A 14,647-nucleotide genomic window follows, 5' to 3' on the forward strand; every position below is an offset into this window, starting at 1 on the left:
TTAAATGAATCTGTTATCGTGCTGCAGTGAAAACCACTGAATGTTCTCCTCACCATGGCCATCTTCTAACCCACACCTGCTTTTAGAGGGCCTGGCATGGCACTAGTTCCTGAGCATCTCTCAGGCAAGTGCTTTACATGTTACCCCAGTTTGTCCTCACAAGACCTTGAAATGTAGGAATTATTAGCCCATTTTACAGATAAGAAAATTGGGATGAATAGAAGCTAATGATGTGTCCTAAGACCATATACTAGTAAAGGAGGGAGCTGGGATTTGAAGCTGGGCTGGGCCTCTTGGCTCCAAAAATCCACACTCATTCCACTGCAGCATACTGGTTTCCAGACTCTGACTATCTAAAGGGTCACATTTCATAGTTCTTTGTTTCTGCCTCTAGCATTCAATACAGTGCTGGCTCAGAGTAGGCACCCAATGGATGTATGGAAGGATGAATGGAAAGAAGGAAGGAAGGAAGGAAAGAAGGGAAGGGGGGGAGGAAAGGAAGGAAAGATAGATGAATGGATGGTTGGATGGAAGAATGGATGGATGGATGGATGGATGGATGGATGGATGGATGCAGCTTTGAGGGAAAAAAATGATCCCGGTCTTCCCTCTTCTGGGAGGGCATTGCTCTCCCAGAATCAGGGGAAAGAACAGGGCTTGGAGGACTCAGGTCTTGCTTTTCTTGGACAAAACTGCTGGTGCTGAGCAGGACCCTCGGGCCAGAGCATGCAGGATATTTTAGCTCCTCTCTCCTGCCTCCTAGGAAAAATGCTTAGGTCAGAAATGTGTAGCCTTCTTTCTGGGGTCCAATAAAGCCTGATGCCTGGGGCTGGGAAAGCCAGAGAGGCAGCAAGAGGTCTCTGAGCTCTTTCTGGGCTTTTCTGTTTCACTGACAGCCCAGTGTGGGGCAGGGGGGAGTAGGGTCGTGGAGAATAGGATGGATTTGCTTGAAATATGTCCACAAACCCGAGTGTAGGTGGGGTGCACAGTATCATCTCTGCAGAAAATGAAGACCCGAATTCCACAAAGAAACCAGCAGGTCCACAGCAGGTGAGGACTAGAACCCATACCTCCTGATCCTGGTTCACATTGTCCTGACATTAACAAAGCTGCCAATCTCCACAACTGACTGGCCCACCTCCCTGGCCTCCCAGGGTCTTGCAACTTCGGTCAGATGGTGAAAGAGACATATCTCACCCTCAGAACAGCCTTCCCAGACCCCCTGAACTAGATCATCCTTCCCACATCCACTTGTTCTTTCTCAGAGCCTGCGCTCTTCTCTCATAGTATTTGTCCTTCAAGAGATGCATCTGTTTTTGCTCCCGTGGGTCCTGAGCACAGCACAGCATCAGAAAGCAAGTGCACCGCACATGCTCTCAGATGGGTGGGGATGCCAGGTGTGGTACCTCCAGTTCCTGCCTGTTTCTCCAGCAGACTTATTTCTCCCATCTTAGGACCCTCTTGAGCCTGGCACCCTGGAGGGTGGGGATGGGAGTGCACAGCCAGTCACTGTCCAGGAAGGAGCCGCCAGGACTGACACACAGTAGGGCTGCTGTCATTGATTTTTATAAACGCTCCCAACAACAAAGAATCAAAACCCAAAGATTTCAGGCAAAGCCTTCAGTGCACGTTCCCACTACCTGACAAGTAAAAAACTAAGAAAATCACCCAGGGAATACTGTGCACCTCGGTCTGCAGCTCTAAGAATCCCCCTCCCGGGAACAGCCCTGGAAGAAGAGCCATCTGAACAGAGATGGGGATACGGGCAGAAGCGAACTTCCACGGGTCGGGGAGAAATGCGCTGTGTGCCCGCATTCCCCACTCCCGCTCCACACACGTTCCCGGAGAGAGGCGCTGCAGGGCCGAGGCCACGTCCATTGCCCCGAGGGCGCAAAGGCTCTGCCTTCCACCTGTCTCCTGTCAGGCGATCCAAGCGCCCAGGCCCTGCAGCCCAGCGGAGGTTGCCGCGGTGCCACCCCTCGTGGCGGCGTCGGAGTCCATCCTGCGGGCCGAGCTGCGCGGTGATGGTCCCGGAGAAGCTGCTCCCTCTGCTGGCCGAGCCGGCTAGTGCCCCGCTCTGCCAGAGCTTCGCGGACCTGCAGCCTGGGGCCAGCGGTCACCGCTGTCGCTCTCTCGCGCCCCTAGCACCAAGCCCTGGGCGCGCACACACACCGTTTTGGCGGCTGGGGTCAGACAAGGACACGGCAAGGGAAATCGGGCGGGAAGAAGCTCACCACCTTTTCCTCCCTCCTCCAGCGAGGGCTCAGGGGCCTCCTTCCTTGTCCCCCCCCCCTCTATTGCCTTTCTTATCCACAAAGTGAAGGAGGAGGGGAGGGACTGGGGCGGGGTGAAGCGGGTGCGGGGATAGAGGTGAGCCGGCCCATCTGCCGGAGGGTCTTGTGATGGAGGACCTGGGGGGAGGGGTGCCGGAAGGGAGAGGGAGGGGGCGGGCCTAAGGGCCCACTTTAAAAATCAGGGGGTGGTCAAGGCAGCAAGTGAGGTGGGGCAGGAACCAGGCAGAAGTGCTAGCAGCTGGTGGGAAGAAGGTGGATTTAATGGAATGAAGTGAAGCCAAAAAGAGCTCCTGTCCCTCCCGCAGCCTCCCAAGTCCCCTTAATACTGGCCCTTCACACCGGTCCAGCCACCCCTGCAGCAGAGGACCTGGGGTGGAAGCCCAGCTCAGGAGGAGGATTCCAAAATGTCCCCTCTTGTCTTGCCCACCCCGGTGGGGCAAAGAAACACAGTGGGGCTGCTGCTGCCCTTTCCTTCTGCAACTGTCCCCATAGCCAGGCTTACTGGACTGTCCCAGGGCCTGTCCCCCTAGCAGTGAGACTCCACTTCTGTGAGTATGAGAAGTGATGTCCTGGGTGTTGCCGGGGCAGAGGGTCCTGCCCTGTCCCACTGGGGCAGGTCCTCAGCTGGGCACATGAGCTGGCGAACTCTCTGCAAGGAGAGTGGAGGCATCTGTCATGAGCGGGAGTTGGGGGGGGCACGTCGACGTGCCTCCCCGCCCACAAACGTGCCCTCCAGGTGCCAACCCTATACACATAGCTGGTGTTTCGGAAGCACCCTGTCTCTTTCTGAGAGTTCCAAGCACCCACTCCGTCCCTCCCCAGGACTGCACCAGGATCCCTGGCCCTCCTGTGTACCAGCTTCCACCTAGGTGGGCAGCCACCGACCAACAGGGGGACCCCAGCCCATCCTCTGGATGCTTTCCTACCTCTCTGAGAGAGCCCTTGAGGGTGCTGAGTTTGTAGAAGCTCCAGGTGGGAATGCAGACCATGGAGGAGAGAGCCAGGAGCCAGCCCAGGGCATCGCCCCACCACGGGTACATGTACTTCTTGTTGTAGGTCAGTGGGGTGTACTTGATCAGGGAGAAGAGGAAGGTGGCCTGAGGGTGACAGTAGAAAAGAATGGGGCTGGGGGAGCCTGGGGCCCCCTGGACCAGCTGGCAGAGGAGATCTGCCTCCAGGCTCGTCTGGGCCAATCTGCCTCCCCATCTCCATCCACCTTCTGTCCAAAAGCCACACCCCCTGGAGGTGTTTCCAGGGCATCCTGCTGGCATTTTCTAGAATCCACCAGGAGGATGAATGAAAATTTAAAATGGTTTTCAATCACCATGGAGAAGCCCTTTCTAGGGCTCATGGCCCATGATCCCTCCTGTACCAGCGTCCCTCCCTTCATCTGGCCTCCCTCCCGAAGGTTCTCTTACTGTGCACACGGCTGGTGTGAGGAAGAGCCAGCAGTATTTGATGAGGGGCCATGGCCTGTACCCAATCATGTGTTCAATGTTGTCATAGAAGCGCCCTGCTCCTGCCATGAAGAGGAGAAGGAAGGGGGAGAAAGGACATTCTTTAGCTCCCAAAGCAGCAGGATGGGGACCACGCTGACCGGGAAGGGCAAAGACCAATCATAAAAGATATCAGGAGTCGGAGTTCCCGTGGTGGCTCAGTGGTTAACGAATCCGACTAGGAACCATGAGGTTGCGCGTTCAATCCCTGGCCTTGCTCGGTGGGTTAAGGATCCGGCGTTGCCGTGAGCTGTGGTGTAGGTCGCAGATGCAACTCGGATCCCGTGTTGCAGTGGCTCTGGCATAAGCCGGTGGCCACAGCTCTGATTAGACCCCTAGCCTGGGAACCTCCATGTGCCACGGAAGTGGCCCTAGAAAAGGCAAAAAGACAAAAAAAAAAAAGATATCAGGGGTGTCTTTGCCAGGCATTGCCAGGAGTAAATGCTTCCCTGGAACCCATAGGCATAAGCGGCGTGGGCAGAACCTGACTTAGGCAAAGGCAGGAACTTTCTGATGATTAAGGTTATTAAAGGCTGAAAAGCTTTGGATGGGACAGGAGAGGGGCCCACCTCTGGGGGCAACCATAACCAGGAGGGTGGACAAAGCGACCTCTGGGGGCTCCTCCTATGGTCCCTGTGTAGGATCCTTGGGATGTTTGGTGCTTGGTAAAGGGGAGTCCCAGAAAAAGGGGTTGTGAGCTGTGATGTCTCTCTTTTGTCCAAGAGCCCTGGGCAGAGGCGAGTGCTGGGGTCAGGACCACGGGTAAAGTCACTCACCATAGGCCCAAGCCACACAGAGGGACTCGAAGATGGCCACGAACAGCAGGCACATGCCACTGGCTGCATAGTAGTCAAAGAGCTGAAACACATACATACCGCCCTGCCCGGGGGGAGAGAGACACAGACTTTATCCAGAGGAAACAGACACCCTGGGGGACAGAGCCGAGGTGAGGAGGACCACAGGAGACAGATGAGAAGAGCGTGTAGTTTGTAAGCCATAAACTGCTACACAGATTTGAGACAATAATGATGCTTTATGATTGTTTTGGAAGGAAGATGGATGAAACGGAGCCATTGTTCACTATCCCTGAGAACATGTAGGGGTTGACCCAGAGTTCAAGACAGCATGCATTTTTGGCGGAGGATCAGGATAGGGGCCATCACTGGTCACCAAGCTGATAGCTCCTACTTCCTCCTTCTCCCCCGAGACCTCGCTCAGAATGTCACCCGCCCAGGCTCCCTTCTCGCTTTGAAGTCTGCCCCTGGAACTTGGGTCAGCTCTCTGGGAGATGGTGGGATCTTGCTGGGGAGGCGGGTTTTCCCAATCCAAGACTTCCCAACCACCGTTTTTATACCTCTCAGCTTATATGGAGCCAAATAACCCCTCAGCCATGCCCTGAGCTAGAAGTCGGTGCTTCCTATGGTGGGAAAGGACCAATCCCCTGTGCCCTGAAGGCCAGAGGCAGAGACTGGAAACCACAGCAGCCTCCCCGCCCCCTCCCCCTTCCCTCCCTCTCCCCTGGCCCCCCCCTGCCCCCCCTGCCAGGGGCAGTCCTCTGCCTTGGCTCCTCCTCCCCACCAGGGCCCCACCTGCAAGCCACCCAGACCCTCACCTCTGTGAGCATGACCAGCCCCACGAGGAAGGAGGTGACAGACACTCCGAGGATGAGGACCTCCCTCCGGTTCTTCTTACGGAACACACGGGGATGCATGTCCACCAGTGCCGTCACCAGGCTTTCCACGCACACAAACTGCAGGAGCGGGTGGAGAATCGGAGGGCGAGAGGCCCCACAAGAAGCTCCATCAACAGCTCTGGCTCAGGGCTCCCAGGGGCAGCCCCGCCAGCCTCCCACCCACCCACCCTCCAAAGCTCCCCTTGGTCCCTGGAAGGGCGTCTGCTCTGACACTTGCCCAGCCCCAGCTGTTCCAAGGCCCTCCAGAGCACTGAGTCCACATCGTGCCCACTGCTCCCTGCCCCCAGCCCACACACCACCGTGTCTCGGGCTCTGAGAGGCCACCTCTTGATACCTGGCTGTCCAACCCCAGGAGGACGACCATGAAGAAGAAGCAGCAGGCCCAGAGTGGAGAGAAGGGCAGCATCACCACAGCCCTGGGGTAAGCGATGAAAGCCAGGCCGGGGCCTGCGGCGGGGAGAAGGGACACGGCCCAGTGCCACCCCAAGCTGGCTTCCCAGTGTGGGACATGGGTCCACAGGAGCTCCAAAGCTAACCCCATCATCCTCCCCCGGGAGAATCCACCCAAACCACGATCAGGTCCCCCATCTCCAAGACACTGCCCACTGTTTGCTCACTGGTAGGAAGAGAACCTAAAGGCTGTGGGTATTAAAAGGATTTTGGGAAATAGGAAGAGGGTAATCACTTGCATTTCTGTAAGATCTACTCCAAATCCTCAGGGCTCACTCTCCAGATCTATTGCCCCAAACCAGAGGTCAGAAAAGGGCTCAGGGGCCCAGCAGACCATGGACATTTGTGACACTGACCCAGTATACGAGGAGGGGGAGAAGGGGCCTGATGGACCTGGAGCCTCTGTACCCCCTTAACTGCTCTGTGGTTTCTGTAAAGTTCCAAAGAAAATACCTCCAATGGAGTTCCCGTTGTGGCGCAGTGGTTAACGAATCCGACTAGGAACCATGAGGTTGCGGGTTCGGTCCCTGCCCTTGCTCAGTGGGTTAACGATCTGGCATTGCCGTGAGCTGTGGTGTAGGTTGCAGACACGGCTCGGATCCCGCGTTGCTGTGGCTCTGGCGTAGGCCGGTGGCTACAGCTCCGATTGGACCCCTAGCCTGGGTATCTCCATATGCCGCGGGAGCGGCCCAAGAAATGGCAAAAAGAGAAAAAAAAAAAAAAGAAAAGAAAAGACCTCCAAGACTAGACTGGGTCTAGCGGCCACCACTGGCCCCCTCCGCACCCAGAGCCTTTTCAGTCATGCTACAGCAAGTGAACTGCCGTGAGTTTCAGAATACCACTGACATATATCCTCTTAAATACATTAACGTTGCCCTGGGCTGACTCGAATGGCAGGAACAGAGTCACAGGCCAGCGCCCTGGCTTCTCTACAGGAAGCTTCCTTTGAAAGGAAGGGTATGACCATGTGACCTGGGGCAGTTGTTACCTCCTCAGCCTGCCTCCCACACTGGCGAGAGACAGGGACAATGCCTGCCTCAGCTCCCCATCGCAAGGCACTAGCAAACACGTGGCTCAGCACCTAGTATAGAGCAGCGCTTTGTAACAGAGAAATATGATCGTTCTTAATAAGAACCGGAGCTGTCAGCTGCCTGGTGCTCGGGACTCTGTGTGACAGGGCCGTGCTTGTGAACATTCGGTCAAAATTGTCTTGTGAAAACAAAAGTGGGGGAGTTCTCGTCATGGCTCAGCGGTTAACGAATCCGACTAGGAACCATGAAGTTGCAGGTTCAATCCCTGGCCTTTCTCAGTGGGTTAAGGATCCAGTGTTGCCATGAGCTGTGGTGAAGGATGCAGATGCGGCTCGAATCTGGCATTGCTATGGCTCTGGCGTAGGACAGCAGCTACAGCTCCAATTAGACCCCTAGCCTGGGAACTTCCATATGCCGCAGGTGCGGCCCTAGAAAAGGCCAAAAAAAAAAAAAACATACGAAATTGTCTTGTAACAGAGAGCAAGTGTGCAGTCCACAGGCACAGGGTGAGCAAAGGCAAACACTGTCAGCTCACCCACCTAGGGGACAAGTCCATGATTTTATATAAAAGCAACAAGAGCACTGCACGATGGGAAAGCAGGCACTTAAAGGCGGAATCTCGGGAGTTCCCAGTGTGGCAAAACAGGATCAGCTGGTTTGATCCCTGGCCCTGCACAGTGGCTTAAAGGATCTGGTATTGTGGCAGCTGAGGCATAGGTCACAGCTACAGCTCAGATCTGATCCCTAGCCCAGGTCTCCAGGATGGCCAAAAAATAAAATTAAAAAAAAAAAATTAAAGAAGGAATCCCTATGTGCCTGTATTAACTTCCCTCTGAGATAACACTTCATTATTTTTTCAGCTATGCCTGTGGCATGTGGAAGTTCCTGGACCAGGGATAGAACCTGAGCCACAGCAGTGACAACTCCATATCCGTAACCTGCTGAGCCACCAAGGAACTCTTGAGATACACTTTAAAGCGAACATGCAGGACAGTGTATCTAGCACCTTCTCATTAGTTGTTACAGGGTATAAGAAACAGAAACAGTAGCAGGTATGCATGGATGGAGGTGTATGTATAGATGTGTGTGTATTCTTTTTCTCATAAAAGCCTAAACTATTTCTGGAAGGAAAAACATGAACCTGATAGCACTGGTTGCCTCCAGGGTAAGGAGCTGGAGGCCAGGGTGGGAAGGAACATGATCTCTGCACACCCATTCACCCTCAAAGCTGGAACTGCTGTTTAAAGACCTGTCCACCTCAGGTCTTCCTAGGTCGTAGCCACTGAAAGGTCCCCCACACTGTAGGTGACAATAGAAACGCCTGCAGATCCCAGCTGATTGATGAAGGTTCTCATGAAGCTCACAGAAGCCACTGTCTCAGGCCTCCCACCCTCCCAAAAACACCACTCACCTGACTCGGCCACCTCAGAGATGGGCACCCCCTGCTCCTGAGACATGAAGCCCAGGATAGAGAAGATGGCAAACCCGGCCACGAAGCTGGTGCCGCTGTTGAGGAAGCAGAGGGCGATGCAGTCCCTGTAGGTGGGAAGGTGGGGAGAGGCGGGTCAGGGGGCAGCCAGAGCCTCAGGTCTCCCAAGGAACCCAGGGGACCTGGCCTGCTTGGCAGACACGATCCCAGCCCTTTGCAGAACTGAGATGAATGCCCAGGGGCCTGGTTCTGTTCCCTAACTCCACAAGCTCAGACTGGACTAAACCATGGCCCTCTTACAAGAATGAGGTCCTAAGGAAGTAACACAGATTCTAAAAATTACCCACAACCTCCCCTTCCAGGCTTGCTGCCAAGGTACCTCTTGGGACACTCCCCCTGTGACACAACACAGCCTGGCCCGTGAATGGCGAGGAGTCGGGCATGGGTAACCCCAAGCAACAGGTAATTCTTAGTCACCTAAATTTGACTTCGAAATGCAGGACATGATTTTGTTTCGCTAATATTAAAGATGACTTAAATTCTCTGACGTGACCCAGGTGGGCCGGAAGGACCCACGAGGAGGGGACTTAGCGTTTGCTGCGACACAGCTACAGAGCTGGCAGGACCGGACTCCTCCGGGGGACGTCACTCGTCACTCCCGCGCAGGCTTGCTTACACGCCTGCACCCACTGCCCAGGCAATTAGCCGGAGTCTGGGCCCCGCCCACTGTGGCTTCCCAGCCAATCGCAACTCTCCCCTCCGCCCCATCTGCCTTGGCTCCTCCCAGCAACTGGCAGCTCTGGGGTGTCGGAAAGTGGAGTGAAGACTGGAGGGGCACAGGCAAATCCATGAGCTGGTGCACCCTTCCCACCTCCCCTGATTCTGTGCAGCCGGACGGTAGCTCAGCCCCTCCTCCCTCCATTCACCTGTAGCAGTTGTTGTGGTACTTGTTGTAGCTGCCCAGGGCCGTCAGGCACCCGAGGCAGATGGCGAAGGAGAAGAAGATCTGGGTGCCGGCGTCCATCCACACCTACAAAGGGAAAGGCAAGAAAACTGCAACTCGGGGAAGCCAGGCCATCTGGGCTCCACGGCCGAGCCAGGCACTGGCTGGGATGGCAGAATCTGTCCTCTGCCCATGTGGGCACTCCTACAACCACACTATCCTGATGGGCTCTACTTCCTGGGCTCCTCTAGACAGCGTTTCTCAGGTGCCACAAAGATGGCACGACATTTGGCCATGGAAGGTTAAAGGACCCACCCCAATGGAGGCTGGTGGGCAGGTGCTCTGGAACGACATGAGGCCGGCCCCATGCTTTTATAATGGAAAAAAAAGCTGGGCTCTCTCTCCACTTGGTTCCACTCCAGCACCCCCTACCCCACCGCAGCTGAGTTTGGAAGGAACCCAGGGTCCAGGGTCTTTAATACCAGTGCCATCACGGGCATCTGGCTTTGCCCCTTGCACCTCAAAATTTCTGTCTGAAAAATAGGAAGTGATCCCCAGCTCACAAAAAGTCATGAGGACCAACAGAAATCATGTGTGAAGGCCTTTGTACTCCTTGGGGGGAAAATAGCTCTCCAGCTAAACATAGGGTATGGTTGTTACTGTTATTATCTCAGCTGGCTGGCCCGGCCTGAGCATGTTATGATTGAGATTTAACAGCTAGAATAACATCCCAAAGAGAACGAAGATCAAGGCAAAGAGGACTCTGCATGCCTGCAGATCCGCAGGAGGTGGGGTCCTGGGGCCACAGACCCTCCCCAGGCACCTCCTGCCTTCAGAGGACGTGAGCTTCAAGCTATGGCTGTGGACTTTGTCAGGCTGATGTCCTAACACTCCTGTGTCCCCATTTCTTGTCTCTTGCCTGCCCTGCCCCCAGCCCCCAAACAGAACCCTGCTTTCCTTCCACTAAGATCGGGCTCACATGCACCAAACCCCCAGCTGCATCTGTCCACAACTCCTCAGCCCCCACCTGTGCCTCGTGCATGCCTCACCATCACAACCTCCCTCAACCTCCCTTGTTCTCCCTCTCACCACTCACCCCACCAAATGCCCACTTTCCTCGGCATTGTTGTGGGCCCGAGGGACCCCGTGCCAGCTGACTGCATCAGGATCTCACCTATTCCTCAGCCAGCATCCCCAGTCAAGACCCTGAATCTCTAGGCCTAGATGAGAACCCAGAAGTCTGTATGATTTCAGAGCTTCCTGGGTGACCCTAGTGAAGAGCCAGATGTGGGAACCCCTGCCCTCCAACCCCTGAGAAGTGGCACCCCCACCCACCTCCAGCACTCTCCCCTCTTGCTCTATTTCCACTTCTACGGGGATGGGGACAGAGCAGGAAAGAGGGTGAAGAAAGGGGGAGACCCTCTCTAGCCCCCTGTCCCTTCTGCCCACAGCGACTCCCATCCCCAGGGTATTTGGGAAGCAGGAGCTGCCACCAGAGAGGGACTCAGTGGCAGGAAGCACAGAGGAAGACCCCAAGGGGGCAGGGCCAGCAAGGACAGAGCATGCAGGGATCAGAGATACCAGGGAGGCTTTTTGAAATCTGAGGGAAAATTAGGATGGGGAAAGGAGTGGGGGTCTTGGGATTTATTTCAGGAGCTGGAGACGGAAAGGGCAGGAAGGAAAGGGGAAAGGTGAGGACAGGAATGCAAAACTCCGCAGACGCCACAGGCTGAGGACGTGCCCCGGGAGCTTGTACGGGTCCTTTGAGACAAGACATCACAAATCCTCTCCTCTTGTAATACTGCCCCAGACACTGCAAGGGAGTGTCCTCTCAGGAAAGCCCAGTGGCCCCTGATCTGAAGGGCACTGTTCCATTTCTGTCATTATTGCCATGAAGCTCAGTGCAGCAAGAGGCTCTGAGCATGCACAGAAAGGATCCCTCAGGCTCGGACAGAGGGCTGGGAGGTCTCTCCAGACAGGGCACCCAGGACGCAGCCCAGGAACCTGCCCTGCCTTGGGCCCGGGAAGGCGGAAGCTGACTGAGGTCCACAGAGGGAGACTCTCAAGTTTCCCACGTGCAGATCCTATGCTTCTGGAGTGTTGGGAACTTGGGCTTGGGAAGAAGAATTAAGAAAAATTGTGACTTGGCAGCTCAGCTCACCCCGAGGGGACATACTATGCCGGAGTTGGGAGGAGAGCTTGATAAGAACAGAGGAAAACTCAGCAGGGGGGCTGAGAGTCCAGAAGGCAAGGGTCAGACACAGTGGGTGACCCAGGCCCCTGGTGGGGAGGCTGCAAGCCCAGCCCGCCTGCTGGGGCTGGAGAAAGGGCCGGGGAGCAGCAGAGCAGGCCGTCCTGTTCCCACCACGGGCAACCCGCCGCCTGCCCAGTCTGGGGGCTCTGGTTTGGGGAACAAAGGTTCAATGTGTCTTTGGCTGGCGCAGAAGACTGCCCGAGAATACCAGTGTGAAAACCACTGGGTGGAGTGTGGGCTAAAAAAGAAGTCTGGGGGTAGAGGGGGATGGAGGAAGAGAGAGATTTCTAGAAGATCCAGAAAGATGTTTTCAACCTGGAGTTCAACCCCAAGGGTTATTATATTTACTATTTTCAGGAAGGCATTGTACATCATGGAAAAAGCCTGGGCTTTGGAGTCAAATTGAATTGGGTTCAGTTCCTAACTCTATTAATTACTAGCTGTGTGATCTTAGGTAAGTCACTTAACCCCTCTGAACCTCACTTTTCTCATCAGGAAAATGAGTATAATAACAAGCAAAATAAGAAATGGGTATATTAACAAATAAAATGGATAAGATAACAAATAAAAATAATGTATGCAAAATGCCTAACGCATGAATAAATATTAGTTCGCAATCCCATCTCTGGAATAATTCTGTAATAATAAAGGGCAGCCCTTAAAACTCTCAGATAATTCATATTCTTTAAAAAATGTATATCATGGTGATTAAAGTACAGACCCCAAAAGATGACTGGGGATGAAACCCAAGCACCCCCCCCCATGCTAGTTTTGTGGTTTGGGGCAAATTTCTGAAATTTTCTACACTTAAATTTCTTCACCTGTAGAGTGAGGCTACAGCTAACTTGTGGAGTTAGTGTGGCCACTGAACTATTTCATAAACTTAGGGAAGGGCGTGGTGAACAATAAGCACATAATAAATGTGTCAGCTGTTGGGCTATTTGTTGTTGCTGTTTTTTATTTTATTTTATTTTATTTTACTTTATTTTATATTTTATTTTTTGCATTTTAGGGCCACACCTGCGGCATACGGAAATTCCCAGGCTAGGCGTCAAATCGGAACTACAGCCACTGGCCTGCATCATAGCCACAGTAACGCGGGATCCGAGTTGCATCTGCAACCTACACCACAGCTCACAGCAATTCCGGATCCCTGACCCACTGAGTGAGGCCAGGGATCGAACCTGCCTCCTCATGGATAACAGACAGATTAGTTTCTGAAGCACCACAACAGGAACTTCTATTTTTTTTTTTTTTGGTTGTGGTTTTTTTTTTTTTTTTTTTAGGGCCGCACCTGAGGCATATGGAAATTCCCAGGCTATGGGTCCAATCAGAGCTGCAGCTGCCAGCCTACACCATAACCACAGCAACACCAGATCCAAGCTACATCTGTAACCTGCGCCCCAGCTTTGCTGGATCCTTAACCCGCTCAGCAAGGACAGGGATCAAACTGCATCCTGATGGATACCAGTCCAGTTCTTAACCCACTGAGCCACAAGGGGAACTCCTGTTGCTGTTATTTTAAAGAAGTAACTCGCCTTCTAGTGATAATGAGGTCCCATGGATTTCAGTGTATGATATCAAAAGAAAAAGAACTAGGACTCATTCTAGTCCTCCCTAAACAATAGCTTAAGGTAGTGTTCCAGAGTTCACCAAGGGCTCTCTGGAGACCCTATCCCCAGCTCGCTGTCCTTATCAATCCTCCAAAGCACAGTGGAACAGACAAAGGGTCAGGGCAAGGGAAAGAAAAAGTGCCAGAACCCAGCACACACTGCACCAGCAGAGTTTCCCCATTGGGAAACGGATGGCCCTGGGGAGGCCAGGAGAGGCGGCAACCTGCCCAACACACAGGCTGGCAGACAAACCCCGCTCCCAAATTGAGCTTGGCAGACAGAGGTGCTCTGGTCTTTGTGCTGCAGGAACTTGGCATCCTTCTCAAGTGCCAGGAAAGCACAGGTTGGAATTGTCGCACTTCCTGGGGAGTGCCAACGACATTCGATTAGGATCCTGGCACGGCCATCCCACCCCAGCTGCTGCTCACAGCCCAGCTTCCTCGGGAGAGGGGGACCAGCAGCTAAGAAGGCTGCTCAGAAGCTTAGGACCAAGCCTGGCTCCTGAAACATCTCCTTCCCACGGCTGCTGAGGACTCTGAAGTCACTGGCTCCCTGAACAGCCCTCAGCTACCCGGGTTGGGGGAAGGTCTTATTCCCTGCAATAACCCAAATACAGAACTACGGCCTTGAACTCTGAGTGGAAGGCTATCGGGTCCACCGTCTTCATGTTTGCTGGCAGCTATTATATAACAAATGCTACACCTGGAACACGCCTGACACATAATAGACGCTCAGTAAATCTTTGCCGAATAAATGAGCTGTGAGAAAAACACAAATGAGCAGACAGGACTTTGCCTCCAAAAGACCATAAAGTATGTGGGACTTGTCATCGCGCAGACCTGGATCCAGATGCAGCTGCGCAGACAGAAAGTTCTTTAAGCTTGGAGTTCTCCTGTGGTGCAGTGGGTTAAGGATCCAGCGTTGTCACTGCAATGGCTTGGGTCACTGCTGTGGCATGGGTTCAGTCCCTGCCCTGGGAACTTCCGCATGCCACAGACTCAGCCAAAAACAACAACAACAAACAAACAAACAAAAAGAAAGCTCTTTAAGCTCTCTAGGCATTGATTTTCTGTGCATAAGATGGGGATGCCTCATTATCAACTGTGAGGATTAGCTGAAATAAGGAATGTGAAGCTCTTAACGACGCCAGGGCCACAGTGGCACTCTTGTTGGCTATGAATAGCTGGTCAGAACCAACAAGGCATTGCTCACAGAAGCCACAGGTCAGTGCCACAGATGCTGGACTCTCTCTCTCTGTCCTTTCTCCTTCTACCTGCCCATCTCCCTCCTTCCCAGCCTGACCTCCAAGCAAAGGCAGCTTGTAGCTTAGACACCGGTCCACACCTCTGCTCCAGAACCACAGCAGCTCCCTCCTGCCTGAGGGATCCAAGCCAAACCGCACGCCTGGCCTACAAGGCCTCCCTCAGCCCTGCTGCCCCCGCCT

At 53.9% G+C, this 14,647-nt stretch overlaps 1 protein-coding gene across 2 annotated transcripts in view; it reads right to left on the minus strand.

Moving 5' to 3' along the window:
* Window positions 1-585: 585 nt before the first annotated feature.
* SLC6A13 (solute carrier family 6 member 13) overlaps window positions 586-14,647 on the minus strand; it is a 35,226-nt gene continuing 21,164 nt past the window's right edge. For both annotated transcript variants that reach the window (XM_047787848.1, XM_047787847.1), the window contains 8 exons: window positions 9,320-9,423; window positions 8,376-8,500; window positions 5,818-5,930; window positions 5,403-5,540; window positions 4,567-4,669; window positions 3,713-3,813; window positions 3,221-3,391; window positions 586-2,943 (listed from right to left, as the gene is read on the minus strand). In XM_047787848.1, coding sequence (XP_047643804.1) covers window positions 2,821-2,943; window positions 3,221-3,391; window positions 3,713-3,813; window positions 4,567-4,669; window positions 5,403-5,540; window positions 5,818-5,930; window positions 8,376-8,500; window positions 9,320-9,423 — 978 coding nt within the window. In that variant the 3' untranslated portion in view covers window positions 586-2,820. The remainder of the gene's footprint in view (window positions 2,944-3,220; window positions 3,392-3,712; window positions 3,814-4,566; window positions 4,670-5,402; window positions 5,541-5,817; window positions 5,931-8,375; window positions 8,501-9,319; window positions 9,424-14,647) is intronic.

This window comes from Phacochoerus africanus, chromosome 7 (assembly GCF_016906955.1).
Source record: "Phacochoerus africanus isolate WHEZ1 chromosome 7, ROS_Pafr_v1, whole genome shotgun sequence".
Lineage (NCBI taxonomy): Eukaryota > Metazoa > Chordata > Mammalia > Artiodactyla > Suidae > Phacochoerus > Phacochoerus africanus.